The following is a 20,845-nucleotide window of genomic DNA, read 5'->3' on the forward strand; positions in this document are numbered from 1 at the left end:
GGCATCATTCCCGTGCATTCTTTTCAGTTTTGACCGCCTCGGCTCGGTTCGTGTTCGTCTCGTCCGGAGCGGCTCGGCCCTTTGTCTGGAGGCAGGTGGGTGGGGACGTGGGGGGCAGCAGGAGGAGTGCACCGGCCTGCAAAGCAGCAGCAGCTTTGCAGCGAGGTGGAGAGGGGAGGGGCATTCAATGCTGCGCTTTGCCACAGTCCCTCTTCCGTGCAACACTCGCTGCGATGTGCATTCGTCAGGCCTGCACGGCGCTGCCCTTGCCTGTTGTATTCAGTATTCACAAACTCTCAACTGCCTCTGCCTGTTGTATTCGGTATTCACAAACTCTGAACTTCACTCACGGTAAAAGCAGGGCAGTTTTTACCACTGTAGAAGTAATCACCAGTTCTGCTGCGGTAAAAAATACCTTTTCGCGCCTACCCTGTCACGTACTTTTACCTCTTGCACTGTATCCGGTACTACCTGCCAAGCATCACGTTTGCAACACCTGCACGATTTCTCTCATACACACAATTATTTTTGTCTTTATTTCGGGAAACAATTCATTGTTTATTTCAGCAACAACAGACGCCACGGATCGCCATAGCTTTTGGTTCTACTGTAACATACGACCAGAGAAGCACTAACAGTACAAGACCTACCATGCTAGACCATTTTGCCTTTGCTGACACTCCCTCCTGTTTTCTTCTTGTTATCCTCAAATCCCTAACTACAACTACATTGGTTATCCGTCCATCATCTTATCTTATTCTTGTTTATTATTATTTTTTCGTTCCTGGCTACTGCTGCAAGAACACTCTACTACCAATGTGAATGCTTTGCTTGTGCTGTTCGCCATTATCCATGCAGCCGCGCGCCCCAAAGCGTCCCGTCCATCAGCGGTAGCTCCAATCCTGGGGCAGCGTCAGCTCCGGCCGCGCGCAGGCGGGCACCGCCGCCTGCTGCGGCTTCACCACCTGCTGCCGCGTCGTCGGCGTCGGCGTCTCGTTCTGCTGCCATTCCTGCTTCCTCCCCGTTGCCGGCCTGCCCGCCCCGGTCCCAGTGGCAGTGCCAGGCCACGCGCTTGTCGCCATCCCACCTGCACCAACAACGTTGTGCATCAGTAAACTGTAAACTTCATTAATTACTCCCTACTACTTTCACACCCCCTGATGATTCTTTCGGCAATCACACTGCATTACTACTAGCAGTATAAAGCCAGGTCATAATTATAGCAGTATATCCCAAAGTGCCACTCCTAGATATGATATGATATCTATCCAATAGATATGATATGGTTCTTGCATTGCAGTTACAGAGATTTACCCTGTCATGTAAAGCATTTTTCCTTTCCTAATTACTCCCTGCTAATCCCTCTCTACCAATGCAATGCTACAGCGACGTCATCCATGGCATCCAATGGAACAGCTCGCAGCTTTTGCATGCCATGCCATGCATCGCATCCCGCTGGCAGGGATGGCATCAGAGAGAAAGTACAGGGGTCCCACGCTATCATCAGGTGCTAATCACCTCAACTCCGGATGCAACCAACAAAACAAACCACAGCCAGGCCAGCAGTGCATGCGGTACGTACTGCGTGTTTGGCTGCTGCTGCCATTAACGCCTCACACTGCTCAAGGGAACCCACGCAAAGTCTCGGGAACCAGGGGCTAGCACTCATATGCACTTGACCCGGAGCAATCGTCGTTCATTGATGATGAACCAGGATACAATGATCATGCATTTGCAATGAACAATGGATGCGTTTTCTTCAGATTTCTTTTTTCTTTTTTTTGTTCATTTTGATCGATCCCGTGTTTATTAGACGGCGCAAGAACCGAAACATTTGCACGCAGCCACACAGGACACGAGATGGGGATGCGGCGGCGCGGGTTACCTTTGGCCGGGGGGAAAGCGCAGGCGGTGCGCGGGATGAACACGCCGGTACCGCCGCGCAGGTTCGCCGGCGGCGGGACGGGGCACGGCGGCGCCGGGGGGAACGACGAGTAGTAGTAGTCCAGAACGCCGCCCAGGTTCACCAGGTTGCTCCCGCCCTGCAGCAACAGCAACAGCAATCAGCATCACCTTGATTTGTTCCCAACAAAAGAATTTTATACAGCAGAAAACGCGAAACATGGCTGGTTCATGATTAACCAATGACACGGATCATTACTTTCCAAAGGGAAAACAGGCTTGCTTTATTGCCAGGGATAGTTAAACCTAGCTGTTGATTGCACAGGACACGGAACAACAGCGGCGGCAGGAATCGCAGGCTCCGCAACCGAAAAAAGAAACGGAAAACGGAAAGGGAAACAGCGAGGGTTTTTGCAAGGAAATCGCTCCAGGAACACCACCAAGAACAACCAAGAAAGGGGAGGGGGATAGAGGGGGGAGGCGGCGGCGGTAGAGCCCGGTTCTCACCTGCCACTGCGCCGGGGGGTACGGCACGAAGGGCCACGCCATCGCCGCCGCGCCGCCGACGCCATTGGTCCCGCCGCAGGCCGACACGGCGCTCCCTTCCAGCCCGCAGACCTGCAACCACACGCCAGGAACTTTGTCAGGGGCAGCAAACCAAGCAAAACACGGGGGACCGGCCGGAGACCACGACCTCCCGAGCAAGAAGCACCACGACCACTCACCTGCGCGCCGTGGCGCGGGGCGGCGACGGACGGCGGGAGGGGCGGCGGGGGCGGAGGAAGCGGGCACATCTTGCTCCCGCCGCCGAGGATGCCGGCGAGCTGCGCCGCGAGCTCCTCCACGCCGGCGGCCTCGGGCGGGGCGTCAGAGACGGGCTCGGTGTCGACGATGCCAATGTCGGCGAAGATCTCCCGGGGCAGCCAGCGGCGGTGGAGGTCGTCGGCCTCGGGCGGGAAGCAGTCCGCCATGGGAGAGGGCGCGCAGGCGACGAGCCGACGAGGGAAAGGGAGAGAGCAGCGAGGCGGGTGAGCCGGGGGCCCCGTCGGGGGGTTCTTGTAGTGGTGGGGGAGGTGGAGGCGGCCGGTGTGGGGACGCGCTGCTGCGGGCGGGCGGGCGGAGGCGGTGTCTTCGGGGTCGGGGTGTCGTGGTTTCGTGCAGGGGCAGAGCCGGGATTTCACCTTGTGAACGGGAAACGGGGACGGTTTTCGTTTTTGCTCCCCATTTTTTCCCCTACCCTTTTTCCCCCCTGATGAGACGAGAAGAGGGGGTTTTTTCCCCTCGGGAGCACCTACGCCGAGCTTTGCTGCTCCTGTTCCTGGAAAGGTTTGCCTCTTATTCTCTTCCGATTTTTGGCAACGACAGCGTGTAATGTGGATGCAGCTCTCTGCTTCTCTGTTGGATTGTGTTTCTGGCAACGGGAGTTTATAATGGATGGATTTAGCGGTGTGTGGCATGGATTCCGTGGTGAATTTTGGAGCGGCGGCTATAATTGGAGCATGGTCTAATTGGAGCATTCGACATGATCTTCACGTTCACACTTTTGTTGGAGGATAGAACATGAGGGGTTTTTCCTCACCCGTGAAGAATATTGTTCATAAATAGGAGTTTAGCGCATAAAGTGTGAACGTGAAGATAATCCCGTATGCTCTAATTAGATCAAAGGACCATGTTATTAGAATATTGAGATCATGGCATATACTCTAGTTAGAATAAAAGGATCATTTGGAAGGTGAAAAAGGTGGGGGTCAAAATGAAGGAGAAAGGGGTTCAAAAGGCGATGTGGGTTTACAAATGGATGCGCCGCGAGACGTGTCCAGTGATGTGCGAAATCCAGAGCCTAATCCGGCGTGTTCGCTGTTGGGACATACTTTGCCAATATAGAGTCTTCATCGTATAGTTTCGAGAGAAATCCGCCGGAGTTAGCATACCGTTTCGAGAGAAATCCGCCGGACTTAGCAGAAAACGGTCGCGGTTACTACACAACAACGCACATCAATCTACCGCATATATGTTTGCATTCACAAAAGAATATCCCACGAGATATGTCGACTGATGTGCGAAATCCGGAGCCTTACGCGGCAGGTTCAGCGCTGGGATATACCTGTGCGACTATAGAATCTTCGTCGTACCGTTTCGAGATAAACCCGCGCGCCTGAGTTAGCAGAAAACGGCTGCGGTTACTACACAACGACGTGTCGGTCTACCGCGTTTACTTTTTGAACTGCTTTGAAGGGCGCCTTTTACCGGGAGCGCGGAGACAACGTCGGAGTTAGCAAAAAAGTTAGCTGCAGTTTTTCTATTATCGTGCAATAATACTCCAACACGTCTATTTGTCATTTTGAAGATCTTTGAAAGCCACCTTCAACTTTTAGAGGGAGTGCGGTAAAAAGCCAGCATGTCCTCCAGCTCAATCATCAAGTCTCCGTTGGTTTCTAAGTCTTCACGTTTTAGAGTGAAACAAAGCTCTCCTCGTCTTCGCTATTTGGAGGAAAATATGGGTCCACTTCGGTAATAAAACCTTTACGCCGTGTTGTGCTGCTCTTAGTGTGCAATACATTTTGTTGTGTCTACATAGCTGCTCTTAGTGTCTAATACATTTTGTCGTATCTACACTTAATAACACCCCATTATTCCATTACTTAAATTGGCTAGTTAACAATCTCCTTCCGTTTCAAAATAATGTGAGGCAACTTAGATTTTCAAATGTCACTTTTGTAAATTTTGAACAATAGTTAGTCAAAGTATATGTCTGATTAGTATATAAACATTGTCTCAACGGATTCATAATACAAGTCGATCGTGTATCAACTGATAACACTCCTATATTTCAAGAGCAACTAAGGGTCAAAGTATACTTCTAAAAGACACTCTGGAATCCTAATATGGCTTACAAAAACAGTAAGCCTCATTTCCATATCTGATGTTGAATCCCCCTTCAAGATCAAATGTTATTCAAATAGTTTTTATCACATTGTTTCATCGACACTCGAATACTCCAATATGCAACTTGTCGACACTGTCGGTGTTTTACCGCCACGCCCACCGAGGGATGCCCCTGAGGTGGTGAGTTTGTAGGTGCAAGGCGTGTGCCGACATCAGGAACTTGAAGGTGCAAGGAACACAAGGTTTAGACAGGTTCGGGCCGCCAAGAGCGTAATACCCTACGTCCTGTGTAGTTTGTACTGCTTAGATGATTATTGGATGATCTCCTGGGTGATTCCCTGGATGATCGCTGGGTTCCCTCTAGATGGGGTCGTGTCCGCCCTTATACAGTCTGGGAGACAAGTTTATATGGAAGTTCTAGTCGGATATATTCCTTAGAGTTCTACCCGAGTATTTTTCTGGTAGTCTCCTACTGTATCCAACTAGTTTTACTATTGTAGATGCAGTTCTACTAACCTACGAGCAGTTACACAGACGTAGAGCGTGGGCTATATCTCAACCCTTATCCTCGTAAAAGTATGCCATGTGTACAGTTCTCTGTATCCGAGTCTGGCAGCTACCGTCCTACTCATCTATACCACTATCCATATTGCGGTATTGCCAATACGGACAGCACCCATGTTGTCTATAATCCAAACCTAGACGACAATCTTTAATTACCTAGACGATAAGCTTCGTCAGCCGACTAATACGTGAAATTCGGAACCTAACCTATCATGTTCACTACTAGGACATATCTTTGCCATTTTAGAGTCTTCATCATACCTTGTCGAGAGAAACCTGTGGAGTTAGCGAAAAAACGGGCTGCAGTTTTTATAATATAATGCAATAATAACCTAACACGTCCATCTATCATGTTTGCGTTTCGGCTTTTAGCGGGGAGAATGGAGATGAAATCAGCATGTCTCCCAGCTCCGCCAAGTCTGCGACAGTTTCAAAGTCGTTGCCCTTTGGAGGGCAATGTAGGTCTCCTTTATTTGCCCTATTTTTTTGAGAAAAACATGGATCCATTTCAAAAGAAAACCTTTGTACCACATTGTACTACTAATCGAAGTGTATACCTGATTAGTAAAAAAAGTTGTATCAACGTATTCACATTCCAGGTACCTTCAAGATCATACATGTGCACTATAATGTCTTCCTTTACATAGATGCCTGCTCCCAGGGGCGGATCTAGGCCTCCAGCCAGCACTCCAAGTTTCTGTTCGCATCCAACCTGCCATACAGAAAGAAATAAAGAACCCGTGTCAAGACTTCACAACCAGTTCGATGAACTCCGGCTAGGCGCTGGTGCATGCAAGGCTCGGGAGTTCACAGGAGTCCGGCGAGGCAGCCCCGCGGGATCACGGGTCTGTTTGGGACAGCTTCTGAACCAGCTTCTGAGCAATTTTAAGTCACGAGCTGGCCAAACGCTCCGCTTCCCCCACCAGTGCTTGCGGACCTCCTTCAGAAAACGCGCGTGGAACGAGCAGCGGGAGCGGACCAGCTTCTACAGCTTATGCGGTCTAACTCCCCTCAAAGTTCATCAAAATTACCCGCGTTTGCCATCATACAAATAGCGCTGCCTCCCTCTCCACCCGTCTCTCTTCCCCAATCCAATTTCTCCCGTGCCCGTGACTGAAGATGGCGACGAGCTAGGGTTGGGAGAACCTAGGCGGCCTGACCCCGCGCCGGCCTCGCCCCCCGCGCCGGCCTGCGCCTCCCCCTGCGCCGGCCCTCGCGCCGGCCTGCGCCTCCCCCTGCGCCGGCCCCCGCGCCGGCCTGCGCCTCCCCCTGCGCCGCCCACCGCGCCGGCCTGCGACGCTCTGCGCCGAGCCACGCGCCGCCCCCTGCGACGATCTTCGACGCTGCAGCCTCCTGTGCTCCTCCCTCAACCAATCTGTGTGAAGGTATTGACCCTGTTGAATGCATACATGCTATCTCCGAGCTTTTTTTGGAAATACCAAGTATTTTTATTCGAGGTGGAAAATTAGTAGAAGACAATCCGTGTTTCAAATAGCTAGGCCTACACCTTGCTCTGCCTGTTCTAACCAATAATCAATTCTCTTGCAACGTATTTGGTTGGAGGTACTAAAATATAGGAATAGGAGTTTAGATATATGAACTTTAAACTGTGTTGTTTGGTTTATGAGTATGGAAATCTTTTAGAACATTCATGGAATTTGAGGGCTCAATTCCTGCTATTCTAACCTCAAAGAGCTGTATATAATTTGTATATAGTGAGCTTGAATGTTGGTAACTCCATATCTGGTTATCATGCAATGTGGAGTGACTGTTTGCATTTACATTGTCGAGTAAATCTATTGAGTGGCAAAGTTTTCTTTGCATTTCTTTGTTTTGGACTTTTGGCGGGCTGTCATATTGTAGTTTATATGCTTCTAATTGGTTTCAATAGAAGGGCAACCTCTGCAGGAATAAGGTTCAACGCTTACTTTCCCCAATTTGTAACTGTTTTGTGCATGAAGTACGCATACAGATTTCAAGAGAACAATGTATAAAAGCATCACAAAGTTTAGAGATAAAAAATAAAAATGATAAATACAAACCATATAATTATTTTTTGGGTGTCATTGACATAGAAAATCTGTTTATCTCTTGGTCATTAGCAGTGGTAGAGCTTCTGAATTTGCACGACTAGGGCCAACTTCCAAACACTTAAACCACTCAACCAAGCTATATAACCACGGATATGCACCATGTAATCCTAATCTCAATCAATTGTTGAATGTATAGATGGAGAACATGCCAATACTAAAGACTAGGAAACCCAATGCACAATGGGATGCAAATGCCGCAAAAAAATTTATTGAGATATGTGTGGAACAAGTCTTGGCAAATAACAGACTACAAGATTTTTTAAACAACAAAGGTTACGCCAACCTTATTAGCCAATTCAATGAACGGACGGGTACGAATTACACCCATGTTCAAATGAAAAACCGATGGGATGCATTGAAAGCTGATTTTACCACATGGAAGACACTACTTCTTAGTGCGTCTGGATTGGGAAGAGACCCAAAGACCGGTACAATTGCGGCTAGTGATGATAGGTGGGAAGAAAAAATTGATGTAAGCAACCTTGTATTTGATTTTGTTGTATATCTCATTATGTTGTTGTATGATAATATAAACTCATAGAGTTTTTGTGTTTCAGGCCATGCCGTTGTGCAAAAAATTTAGATTTGCCCCTTTGGATAACGAAAAAGATGTTCAAATCATGTTTAGTGGTGCGTCCTGCACCAATGCAAATGCTGTGGCTCTAGGTGCAAGAGAGGGGTCAGCTGGTAATGGTAATGGTAATGAAAATGGAAATTGTAATGATAAAAATAATGGTAGTGATGATGTCCAAGAGGTACATTCAAGTCCTGCTGAAAAACAATTTGCGAAAAGAGGTGCTGCTTATAAATCTCCAAAGAAGGGGAAGAAAAATTTTAGAGATATGCAGTTCAAGCGTTTTGTGGACTCATTTGTGGAGAAAGCTAGTTCAAGCTCTGCAACTTCTTCACCCACTGATCATGTTAGGCAAGAGATAGCAGAAATGTTGCAATCAGTCATTGAAGCTAGGACAAGTGAAGGAAGTGATGAATATTTTTATGCCACGCAACTCCTCATCAAAAAGGAATTTAGAGATGTGTTTGTCACTCTTAAAATCCCTGAAGGGAAGCTTGGATGGCTTAAGAGGACTTGGGACAAGAGGAAGAAACGCTAGAGATTACTAGTGTATTGTATTTTCAAATTATCATTTGTATTATACCTTTAATTTAGTGTGTTGTATGCTGAACCAGTTTTGAATTTTGAACTTTGACATATGGCTTTCACTTCAAGTGAGTCTAATGATTCTGAAATGGCAAGTAATTCAAGTGAATCAAGTGGTTGGATATATGAAGCAACAGCAATAGCAGCTTATGCAATGCTTGATTGTGGGATATCTTTATCTGAAAAGAAGCCAAGAAAAGTACCAGAAGAATCAGGTTATCAATTTGTTCAGAGGCAACTCAATAATGAAGAGAGCTGCTATTCAGAATGGGAAGGTTAGTGTTCTATAGCTTACATGAGGAATTAGTTAAAAATTATGGTTTGACATTCTCAGATGAGATGTGCTCGATAGAAGCACTTGGTATGTTCTTATGGATATGTGGTGCACCTCAATCAGTTCGGCAAGCAAAGCATATTTTTTCACATTCTTTAGAAACTGTGAGTAGGAGGTTCAATGATGTCTTAGAAGCTGTGAATCTTTTGGCTGCCAAAAATATCAAACCCATAGATAAGACCTTTGCTGTGGTGCATCCAAAAATCCGAGAGCATAGATCCTGACCTCATTTTAGAAATTGCATAGGTGCAATAGATGGAACACATATTAAAGTCGTTGTTCCACCATCTGAGGAGGCAGTGCATATGAATCGATATGGATATTGCAGTCAGAATGTTATGGCTGTTTGTAATTTTGATATGAGGTTCACATTTGTGGTAGTGGGATGGCCTGGGTCCGCTCATGATACTCGTATATGGAGTGACATTGTGTTCAATAAATACAAAAATAATTTTCCACATCCTCCCGACGGGAAGTACTATCTTGTTGACTCAGGTTATCCAAATAGAAAGGGCTATCTAGCACCTTATAAAGGTCAAAGGTACCACATCACAGAATTTCAAAATGCTGGCCAATTAATTGGGTTGAAGGAGTTGTTCAACCATGCTCACTCATCGCTTAAAAATGTTATTGAGCGTTCATTTGGGATGCTGAAAATGAAATGGTACGTTCTTTTAAAAATGCCGAGCTACTCAATGGAGAAGCAATCAAAGATTATAATTGCTTGCATGGCGTTGCACAACTTTATTAGAGATAGCAATTTGAGTGATAATGACTTTGATACACTTGCATCTGATGAGACATATGTTGATGTGGATGCGGGAACTACTACTAGTTATGTTGGTGATGAAGAAGATATGGGAGATGCAAGCATTGGCTGGACGATATTGATAATGTAATTTGCGCAAAAAATGATGTAATGAACACTCTATTATCTAATTTATAATTATATTATCTAATTTATAATTATGTTATCATTATCTTATTTAAGAATAATTTATGATTAATTGTTTGATATATTTATGTTGTTAATAATTCTATTTTTATTCTGTTGTAAAAATAAATAAATATATATATGTACATAAGAAATACATATATTCAGTAAACAGTAAGGGTATTTCAGTCATTTCTCACTTCTGACAGGATTTCAGCCCATTTAATAAGCAATCTGCTAAATATTTAACTTCTGTGACCAACTGCTTCTTTAACAAGCTGCTTCTCTACCCAGCTAGCCACCAGCTGGCTTCTGAACAAGTTTCAGCTGTGCCAAACGGGGCGAGGTGCGTGGGGAAGAACTCCGCTCGCTTCACTACTGTCCGTATTAGGCCCATCCTGACCGTGGGATGCAGATCGAGCGGCCCCCGGCTGCCCATGAGGTGGACGGTAAATGAAATACCGTCCACCCCGGGTTCCAGACTTCCAGTCTGCGGCGGCAAGGCCGCCCGCCGGCGAGTCCGCAAGCGAGGCCAGGAAGAGGAAACTGCTCCGGCATGAACGCTAGGAGCGCCGGCGTGCCACCCCACCGTCGCTTGCGTCGGCACCAAGCCCGGCAGCCTCTGTCTGCCCCAATGCCCCGTTGCGCACGCGCCATGCCGCTGCGCAGTGCGCGTGCGCCAGGCCGCGCGTCTGCCGGTGGCCGGCCGCCACGGCGTTCCGCCGCACGGTGCGTGAGCTCCAAGTAGCGCGCCGCATGCGGGAACGCGGTAGCGTCCACGCCGGACGCGGCGCGGTGGCCGAGGAGAAGTCGGCAGCGCCGTGACGTTGGACGGGCGCCGTGCGGGCCGTGGACGGTGGCTGTGTGCCGGTGGTGTTAGGCTGCTAGTTGGAAGGAGGGGATGCGATGAGCTACTGAGCTGGGCTATCGCCGGCCGTGTCCGTGTCGTGACGAGGTGCGACGCGATGCAGAGCGCGGCGACGGTGGAGCTTCCGGTTCTGGCGGCATGGCGGTTCTTGCTCTTCTCTGCTTCTGGGCGAAGCGAGCCATTGCCACTTCATGTGTAGGCAAAAAACAGGGTACCAATTGTAAGATCTCTTTGTTTCAAAAGAAAAAATTGTAAGATCTCTGAAACTATATGGTTGATCGTGGTGCTTCCCTTCCGTCATCAAATGGACAATTGTGTGCCTCTTTGCGTTGGTAGATGGCTAGAAGCTGAACAAATCTAGAGATGACATAGACTAGTAGTCAACAAAAGTAACGTCATGCTGAAATTTCACTTGGCACACGCCTTGATCTGTCAGATTGTGCAATCGCAATAGTAAATCCGCTAAATAAAGTTTCAAAGCAAAAAAAGAAAATCAAAAGCTGTTCAATTAAGCAATAAGCATGGATCATTCAGGCAGGTGTGATGTAACTCTGAATATTTCTCTCAGGAAATGCAGAAAAAGAATATACTAGTGTATACCCCTCAGGAAATCTAGCTCGACGTAGGAATATCTAACTAGGTTTAGATCCTGCAAACAGTCCATCAACCAGTTGAGCTCCAACCGACCGACGTTATGTGGTCTTTGACAATGATCGTTGTTTGGCACTCCAACATTGGTGGCCGCAAACGTTCTGAAAGTCTGAATGACACAAGTTCGCGGGGGCGATCAACTGATCAGCAAGGCCCACCAGGCTTTCTGACGATGACAGGCATCTTCCTTCTTCCTCAGACGATGCATAGAAAACTCAAAGCATTTCAGTGCGAGATGGACTCTCGGTTGTTTGGCAAAACTCATCTCCGGCTCTGAACCCCGCATGGCAGCGCCGGCGCTCTGAATCCCGATCAGCCATGGACGCAGAAAGGACCTGAGAATGCGTTCAGCGTTCAGGAAGTCCAAGAGAAGAATAAAATACATCCGATTTGCCATACAAGATGACCCCGACGAGATTTTTCCGGCCAGATCGAAAGAACTCCGGCTTGACGCTCGTGCAAGCAAGGGTTGGGGGCTCGCCGGAGTTCGGCGGGGCGGCGCCCCGGGATCACGCCTCGACGTGGGAGCCACGTTCGCTTCGCCAGCGTGACTGATCCTAGCCGTCGTCGGTGGAGGATCGGACGGTCCGCGGCTGCCCAGGGGGTGGACGGTATTCCAATTACCGTCCACCCCCTGGTCGCCGGGTCCGGCAGCAAGGCCACCCGCCGGCGAACCGAGAGCAGGCAAGCGAGGCCAGGAGGGGGACATTGCTCCGGAATAAGCGTTAAGAGCGCCGGCTAGCCACCCGCCGCCGCCTGCGTCGGCACCGATCAAGGCAGCCTCTCTCTACCCCGTGGCGCGCGCGGCGTGCCGCTCGCCCGCTCCGCAGTACGCCGGCCTCCAGGCGGCGCCTGCAGGTGTCCTCCCGCCATGGCGTACCGTAGCACGGCACGTGTGCTCCGAGTAGCGCGCAGCAAGCGGGAACGCGGCGGCGTCCACGTCGGACGCGGCGCCGTGGTGGATGCAGAAGTCGGCGGCGCCGTGACGTTCGACGGGCGGCCGGACGGTGGCAGGCTGCTTGGAAGGAGGGGAGGCGGCGAGCTGGACCATTGCCGGCCGTGTCCGTGCCGTGACGGGGTGCGACGCGATGCAGAGCGCGGCGACGGTGGGGCAAGCGCCGGAGCTTCAGGTTGGGCGGCATGGCGCCTTCTTGCTCTCCTCTGCAGCTCTGCTTCAGTGAGAAGTGAACCAATAAACAGGGTATCATTATCAAATCTCGGAAACGTGATGGTTGGCCGTTGTGCATTGGTACAAGCTGAACAAATCTACGGACTGCATGGTACTCCTCCGTTCCAAAATATAGATCGTTCGGCAAATCTAGATACATAAATTTTGATATGCACTTAAATAATCATTGTGTCTAAATATATAGCAAAAACTTTATGCATTCAGATTTACCAAAACGACCTACAATTTAGAACGGAGGGAGCAGGCAATAGAAGTAACATCATACGGAAATAATTTCAGTTGGCACACGCCTTGATGGCTTGATCTGTCAGATTGTGCAATCTAAGAGTAATAACTCTGTAAAGCGAATTTTCGAAGTAAAAAAAACGAAGCTGTTCAATTAGACATGGATTATTCAGATATGATGTCACTCTGAGTATTTCCCTCAGGAAATGCAGAAAAAGAATACCCTACTGTATACGCCACACCTTCTTCCCCTGTTTTTTTCTTACAGCAAATGAACTCGGTGATTTCGAGAGGCTACTCTATGAAATGTAGCATCGGAATTAATTGTATTTTCATGGCACCAAGATACAACGCCGGAGAACTTTCTGAATCATGTGGGCGTGGAAACTTGCATATGATCTTCCTGAAGACAGAAAATCTCCACCAATGTAATTGTCGACCAGAGACAAGTCCGTGAAATAACTGGAAATAACACGAAACATTATGATATTCTCTTTAACGTTAACCGTTAACGGTACTGATAGATGCTGGTTCTCAGTGGAGCACTTGCTGGTTGCCTGGTTCTGATGATCCTGATGGTCTGATGCCACATTCAGATTCAGGTGGTCAAGCTCGGCAGAAAGGAACTGCAAGTCTCAAAGCTGAAGAACCAGTGCACAGAAGGTTGATGTGAGTGTAGATCTGGACGAACCTCAAGTTGATGAGCCGATGGAGATTGGATCGATCAGCATAAGGCAACGGTTGCAGGTACGGAAAACGTTCCATTTCAGAATTCAGATGCACCCCATATGCTAAGTTCAGCCTCCTTTTCTTTCTCTATGTACTCCGTAATTTTGTAGTGAGTTGCACACTCTGCTTAGTCACTGTTAACCATGCTCCGTATCCATATTGCTCCTTTTTTCTTTATTATTGACAGAAATCCATTATGTGGTTCCGATGATGAATAATGCACGGAGGGCTTTGGAATGTGGAATAGTGTACTAACAGTATCTCACAGAAAACTATGGAACTTCATGGGCCAGTTGACGCTTGACAGTAGTGGAGGCCTGCTCCACGCCATTTTTTTTTTATTTCCAGGTCCTATCCGATGTGGGCTCTACGTGGGCCTTTACGAATGTGTGATGAGCTTTTTGCTGCTGTCGCGAGGGACCATCTGCAGCCCATCGATGAGATTGCCTGATGGTCGACAGGAACAGGATGGCATTCATCAACCCAAGCAAAATCAATATTTTCCCTTTCTGAAAAAAAAATCAACTTGCAGCAGGTGCAGGTAATGTTCTTGCCAGAATTAGAGCCCGTTTGGCATACCTTTTCGAAGAGTTTAAAAAAAAAGCTTCATATGAAACTGTGCTAAAGAAATATTTTCCTAGCAGCTTCATCCATAAAGCACACTGGAGATAAGCTGGAAATTATATCTTCGTGTAGCTTTTTTTTCACGGATACACATTTTGCCAAACGATTTTAGAATAACCTATTTTAGAATAAGCTGAGGCTATACCAACTAAGCCTTAAAAACGTTGCTGGCTTCTTTCCGACGAGCAGCCACCGAGATCTGCCACGAGATCTCCAATCTAGTGACCGGACTGCACATTTGTCTCTCTCGTGGTCTCGCCCTTCCATTCCATCTCGCACAAAACACTCAACACTCATGGCGGCCGTAGCAGCTGGGAGACGCAGTGATGGTCGCAGCAACCGCGCCGCAGAGCCGGGCGGCGACGATGCCGGCACGACACCTCTGATGATGTAGCTCATGATAGAGCCAGGCGGAAGCGGCCAATGGCATCGGACATTCTTGCGGTCTCGCGTCGCGCTGGCCTTCCTTTCAGACCGACCTACGGGGAAAATAGGGGAGCCATGGCTACTTGTTTACTGCTGCGACGACCGACAGATGGGCTGCCGGGTGATCTCGCTTTCCAGGCGCAAGATCTGTCCGAGATGACGATAGATGCCGCGCTTTAATTGATATTCATTCACTGGTCGCCAGGACGCCGATGAGGCCTTGTTCAGGGCCTGATCTTGTTCGCTGTGCACAGTTGCTATTCCTCTCTCTTTTTTTCAATAGATCATGCAGGGCGGAGCTAGAAATTAAATTTAAGGAGGCCAAACCAAGTCAAGTAAAACAACTAGTTACGGCGTTAGCAGTTTGACATCCATAAAAAGCTATGACACTTATATAGAAAACTAAGTGTAACTAGAGTGGCAAAGTGTTTCAAATTTTAGCCTAAATAATCTAAAAGGTCCGGACTCTAATCTTATATAATTTTGAGCTAAAAGATTAAAAACCAAGTTGGATTTGGATTATGAACAGAGCATTAAGACCATGATCCATTATCACCCCTAAGTATGACACACTTTTCTATACTGAACAACGATTAAGATGCGGGCTCCAAATAATAAACGTGACAAGAAGGGAGTGTCAGACCCAGGCTCACGGGACTGCCCATGTGGCACACTTCACCTAGGATACGGGATGGGACATGGTCCACGCTCTACATCTGTTGTAACTACTCGTATTGCAGCAATAGTGAAACTAGTGGGACACGGTAGGAAACTACCCGAGAAATACTCGTGCAGGACTTCTGGGCTTGTACCCGATTAGGAGTCCCATGTAAACCCATCCTCCCAAATTATATAAGAGCGGACATGACCCCCTCCACGGGATAACCTATTGATCCTCCAGGGAATCACCTAGGAGATCCCACAATCATCGTCAAAGGCAATATAAATCACACAGGACGTAGGGTATTACGCTCTCAGCGGTCCAACCCTATCTAAAACCTTGTGTTTCTTTGCATCTTCGAGTTCCTGATCTCGACAACACCCTACCTACAAACTCACCACCTCGGAGGTATCCGTCGGTGGGCGTGGCGGTAAAATACTGACACGGAGCATATACGTTCACGGAGAAAGAGCTGCCATATGACACTGTTCCCAAAATAGACTGAATAATAGTTATGGTAGAAGTATATATAGTATGATAATACCTACTATATTTTGGCATAGTATGAATAACCATATTTAATCGCGTCAACAGATGGTCAAAAGAGAAATGAATTGAGTATTTTTACCATTTTAGCATAATATTTTGTCGGTTCCAGAAATGGCCGGCAGCTAAACCTACTCGAAATGTGTATCGTGTATCGTTATCGGAGGTGGCCTAGCACACAATGGCTCAAAATTTATACTGGTTTAGGCAAACGTGCCCTACGTCCAGTCGGTGATTGGCTGGATGCATTGCTTGAGCCTATGTGCTTGTGAGAGTTGAGAATTTACAAGCTTTCGAGTGGAGGATGCATCTTTTGCATTTCTGGTCTGGTCCCATCCTTTTTTAGGCGGCTTATCCTTCCTTTCATAGTCCAAATGGCCCTCCTTATGGAAAACTAATTACATAGGAATTAAGTGTAGAGGAAGAGAGATAGAGATAGAGGGTTCCTCGCCCCATCGATCGTGATCGTCAACTATATCAGTAAATACGATACTTAAATCAACCAAACTCGGTCTAAATGATGAGAAGTTCTAATTGAAAAAAAAGATCTAAATAATTATTGATTAGCATAAATAATTAATGATTAAGTAAATTAGATTTCATTTACATGAATCTTTAGGGGGCCGGCCCCCTGGCTCCGCCAGTATCATGGATGTATCTACTCAAATCGTTTCGATGTGACATGTATAATACTTTCGGTATTAGTAGTGGAGGAAGTTTTCAAAGATTGATTGCGTGCGTTTTACAGTGAGATCTGCTTCTCCTACATAGGAATCGTAGAAACAAGTTGCCGAGACGTTGTAATTGTTTGGGATGAACAAATCTGTTGGAATCATTTCGATGTGACATATATTATATTTTCTATGGTGGCAAAAGTTTTCAAAGGTTGATCTAACACATCATGTGCATGGCGGTGTCTCTTGTGGGTCAGAGCTACAAATTGGTTGGAATACTTTCAGGTTCGCTACGAAAGTACGAAACTTCGAGATTCACAAAAAGAATGTGCTTGAAATAAGAGAAAACTAACATGCTTGGAGTTGTGCATACTTAAGGGGTGGTAAGCGATAACAGATCATTGCTCTAATACTCTCTTCATGATCCAACTTGACCCTTATATATTTTTTAATTTAAAATCGTATAAGATTAGAGCCGATCCTTTAGAGCCTACCTCTTAAATTATCTAGTCTAAAATTTAAAGTTTTTCCCGCCCATACGCATACTCACATTTTCCGATAATAGATCACACTGTTTCTCTCAATTATCGGGACAAAATTCAGTAGCAGTAAAATCTGTAGCCTTCACGTTTCTTCAATCGCACAAAATTACCTGAATATATTTTTTTCCCATTCCATGGATTGCCATGTCTACTTCTCCTAGAGAGAAGTTATGGATATGGAATCAGTGACAAAAGTAGCATGTAAAGGGAAAGAATCAAAAGACAAGAGAGGGGAAAAAAGTTGTAGAGGAGAAGAACTGTGGAGCAGTGCTTGATTGGGGAGCGGATATAGCTTAGCTGGTACCAACCAGCTGCAAGCCTGCATTGCGATGCCTGCTGCCCTCCGATCCCTCACTCTTGTCCTTCACCCTGACGTGGTGCCTTTGTGCCATGGCCACCTTTCTTGCCGCCCATGATTAGGGCTTTAATCGATGAAGGTAGCAAACAAAAACAAAGAGGAGGGGACACATCACAATCGCCATCACCGAGCACCACGGAGACCACACTGGCTAGGTGGGCACATGCCACATGGATCCGCCATGCCCAGGAACTGTATGCTCCTTCTCGCTCCATCTTTTTTTTTACATTTCATTTCTACCCTAGAGCTTAGCTAGGGTTTTTCCGTTATCATTTGCGAAAGCCTTATGATGGCTCATACTTCATAAAACCTGCCCCCATATATAAATCATAGGGCAGTTTTTGGTTAGTAGGAATCATGTCACAATACCACCATTATTTTGAATGGAAATTATCACCTTGAACAGAGAAAAAATTAGTCAGCTCATACCCATGACAAATTAAAATGTGCATAAAACATGGCGTGACACAAGAATATCTAATCATAGTGAATTAATAATTTACATAAATACGCAAACAATGGTATTTAGAAAAGAAAACAGACATCAGGGGACCCATTTTCCATGATACCACTGCTGATCCATGTGTGCTCCTTTCTTGGGGCCCGATACCCATGCTAATAGCACAATCAGAATCAGTGCGGGGCTAAGCAAACAGAGCAGGCTTCAAATCAAAGGAACTGTTGCCCTCTTGCCTAGGGGTTCTTACAAGTGGTATTAATTGCAAGACGCCAAGGTCAAGATTCTCATACGGATTGTGTCCTGTAGTGGGTTGGTGCCCTTTCTCTATTGTTCATCTCACTCCAAATCCCTCCAGCACAAACTTGGTACTGTTGCCTTCATAATTATGCACATTTGTGCTAATTTAGCTGTCAAACAAGAGAAAATTATAATTTTAGGACTCCAAACATCGTACTTCATAGTTTTACCATTGCTAATATTGATATAATAAAAATAGAACTCCAAACATCAACAACTTGATTCTACTGTCATTTGGTATATTTCCTCTCTTTTCTTTTTTTCTTCGCATGTGAAAAGATCGTTTTGCCCTTCCTCATTTTCCCCACTCACATCTCTCGCGACGTTTTCTTGCAGGTTGGCTGGCTGCTGGCTGCCCTGGGCGCAGGCAGGCTGCCGCCGCCGCCGCCGCGTGGCCGCCGCGGTCCTCGGCCATGGTGGGTGTGTCCAGGCCGAGCGCAGCCAGGGAGCCGCTGGATTCGGGAATGCCGGGTGCAGTAATGGTGGGTGTGGCCAGGGGGGGAGGGGGGGTAGGGGGGCGGCGGTGGAGGCGGCGGGACAGCGCTAGGTCATGAGCGATCGGTGAGAAGACGATGCGTCTAGCGTCCAAACGAGAAGATGTATGCAATACAAAGGGGTAAAAAGATTATTTCACCCTGCCAAATACCTAAAAAGAAGTAAAAAAGAGGAAAAATACATTAAATGGCAGTACAATCAAGTTGTTGATGTTCGAAGTCCTATTTTTACGATATCAATGGTAGCAAAGACAAAACTATGAAGCACAATGTTTGGAGTTCTAAAATTATAATTTTCTCGTCAAACAAAAGGGCATCCATCTGTGTTTAATTTTTTGTACGTCGAAACGGATCCTCAGTTGAATTTGGACACCGCATAGAGGGCAAGGTTTTTCAGGTCACAAATGCTCAACCCTTTTGTCCTGGTACTCAAATATGCATCACTCGTAGGTCCCATGTTTTCTACCTTTTATTCTGAGCTGATGTCACTCTTTTTCTCTTGGATGTGTAATCTCATTCTCCAAATCTATGGCCTTTTAGGTATTTGTCCCATGACCTCATCTCATGTTCAGCACTGCTAATCTTCCACTGCCGTCACCTAAATGAGTTGCTGATTATCCTACTTCAGGCACCCAACCTCATGACCCTAAAGAATGAAGTGATCATCTAATTTGGCTCTACCTTAGATCCAACTGAATGATAAACTGACACGTATGAGACTGAAGCATTCCAGCCAAAAGCAGCTTTGGCCTGTTTCATGATGTGACTAAACTCAAATAAACGTCCCTGTTTGTGCTCTAGTGGAGCACTTCTAGAAGCGACACATCCATCCATATATCCACATCAAGAAGAGGAGTAGGATTAGTCTGCAAGCCTCCACTAATGAGTCAGCATAGTCTTTGGATCAATAGTTCGTTTATCTCTGGGATTTGGCCACCTCTCCATAAACAAATGCAAATGGAATGCCACACGTTCAAGGATGGATATGTTTAGTTTCCGTTGCAGAAAAAGGATGGACAGGTTAAAGGGCTTTGGTTTTGAGGCTTCCAAACTGTTAAAAAATGAGTGTGAAATGGGACTTAGACTAATATATTTTGGCAGTTTAAAAGCTGGTTCTTTTTTGTCCTGGGGCTTTTGGCTTTCTTACTGCGAAATGGAGAAGCAACAAACTTGGACCGGGGCTCGAGTAACACTGTTGTAGCTGTGAACTCCAGCACGGACAGTGCTCTCTGTATGTAACTTTTTCTAGTTTTTCCAGACCCTGTGTTCAGTCTGAAACTCTGAATGGATATAGTGTGTACTAATCTAGAATGTAGGAATGTTTTCCTTGAGATATTATGTAACATAGGATAATCCTTTCACCACATTTATTGCGAATGGAAAAAAAGGAGGATCCTTGGATTTATCAGCAGGAGAGCAGCACCAAGATCTCAAAATCAAACAGCTAAGGCCAAACCATTTTTTTCAGAACGAAAAGCCAAGATCAAACAACTGTGATATAATAGCATATCTTTCTAACAAAAAGCAGGGTCAGTCAGACTTCCATTCAAAAACAACTAAGATCTCACAAAGCACCTCATTATGAAATGCCCCTGCAAAAAGATAGCAACAAAAAACAAAACTAGCTGCTAAGAGTACACGTCTGATGCAGCCATGCTAACTGACAATGGGTCCTAGTGCAGACAGAATATTGCAGGCCCACCCACCAGTGCCTGCTGGGATCAGGACACGTCCAACCATGACAGTTAAAGAAGGTAGCAAGATTGTTTTAAACTAACCATTTGCAGATGGAAGCTAACAGAGCCATTGGAAAATGTTTCAATTAGGCTAAGAGGACAGGCTCTGCCATCTGATTGTTTAGGCTCTGCCTTTTGCCCCCTCTGTAAATTTTTTTAATATGCCTGTTAATTTAGAATTACCCCACCACTCCCTCAAAAGAATACACGACCACATAATTGTACTCCATGCCCACCTTTTGAAGGCCCATATTGGCATGGCTGTTAATTGTCCTGCAACGTCGAGGGCATATCTGTCATTACGGAATAAATCTGGTACACGACATTCGATTTGTTGGATTAGCTTACATTATCCTGTTTGTCTTCTTTAGAAGTGTTCTGAATATTGTACGTAAAGCTTTCAAAAGGAATTCCTGCTTGGTACGATTGCAAAAAATAATTCTGCTTGGCATATTGTGAGGAAAGCTCTGTTACATCATTAAGAAGATGGTTT

The 20,845-nt window shown here is 46.4% G+C and overlaps 1 protein-coding gene across 1 annotated transcript; it reads right to left on the reverse strand.

Annotated features, from left to right (window-relative positions):
* Positions 1 to 884: 884 nt before the first annotated feature.
* On the reverse strand, positions 885 to 2,873 carry LOC112884398 (ran-binding protein 9-like). The gene is made up of 4 exons (XM_025949777.1): positions 2,628 to 2,873; positions 2,410 to 2,520; positions 1,886 to 2,042; positions 885 to 1,087 (listed from the first exon to the last, which is right to left on the reverse strand). Exons 1-4 carry the CDS (start codon positions 2,871 to 2,873, stop codon positions 885 to 887), a joined length of 717 nt encoding a protein of 238 aa, XP_025805562.1.
* Between the last annotated feature and the right edge of the window lie 17,972 nt (positions 2,874 to 20,845).

Source organism: Panicum hallii, chromosome 3, assembly GCF_002211085.1.
Source record: "Panicum hallii strain FIL2 chromosome 3, PHallii_v3.1, whole genome shotgun sequence".
In the NCBI taxonomy this organism is placed as follows: Eukaryota; Viridiplantae; Streptophyta; class Magnoliopsida; order Poales; family Poaceae; genus Panicum; species Panicum hallii.

Excerpts from the sequence above, each read along its gene's own strand:
- LOC112884398 (XM_025949777.1), bottom strand. The coding sequence starts at position 2,873 with ATGGCGGACTGCTTCCCGCCCGAGGCCGACGACCTCCACCGCCGCTGG. Across the intron at positions 2,521-2,627 it reads CCCCGCGCCACGGCGCGCAG|GTCTGCGGGCTGGAAGGGAG; the intron begins GTGAGTGGTCGT and ends GTGTGGTTGCAG. Across the intron at positions 2,043-2,409 it reads ACCCCCCGGCGCAGTGGCAG|GGCGGGAGCAACCTGGTGAA; the intron begins GTGAGAACCGGG and ends CTGTTGCTGCAG.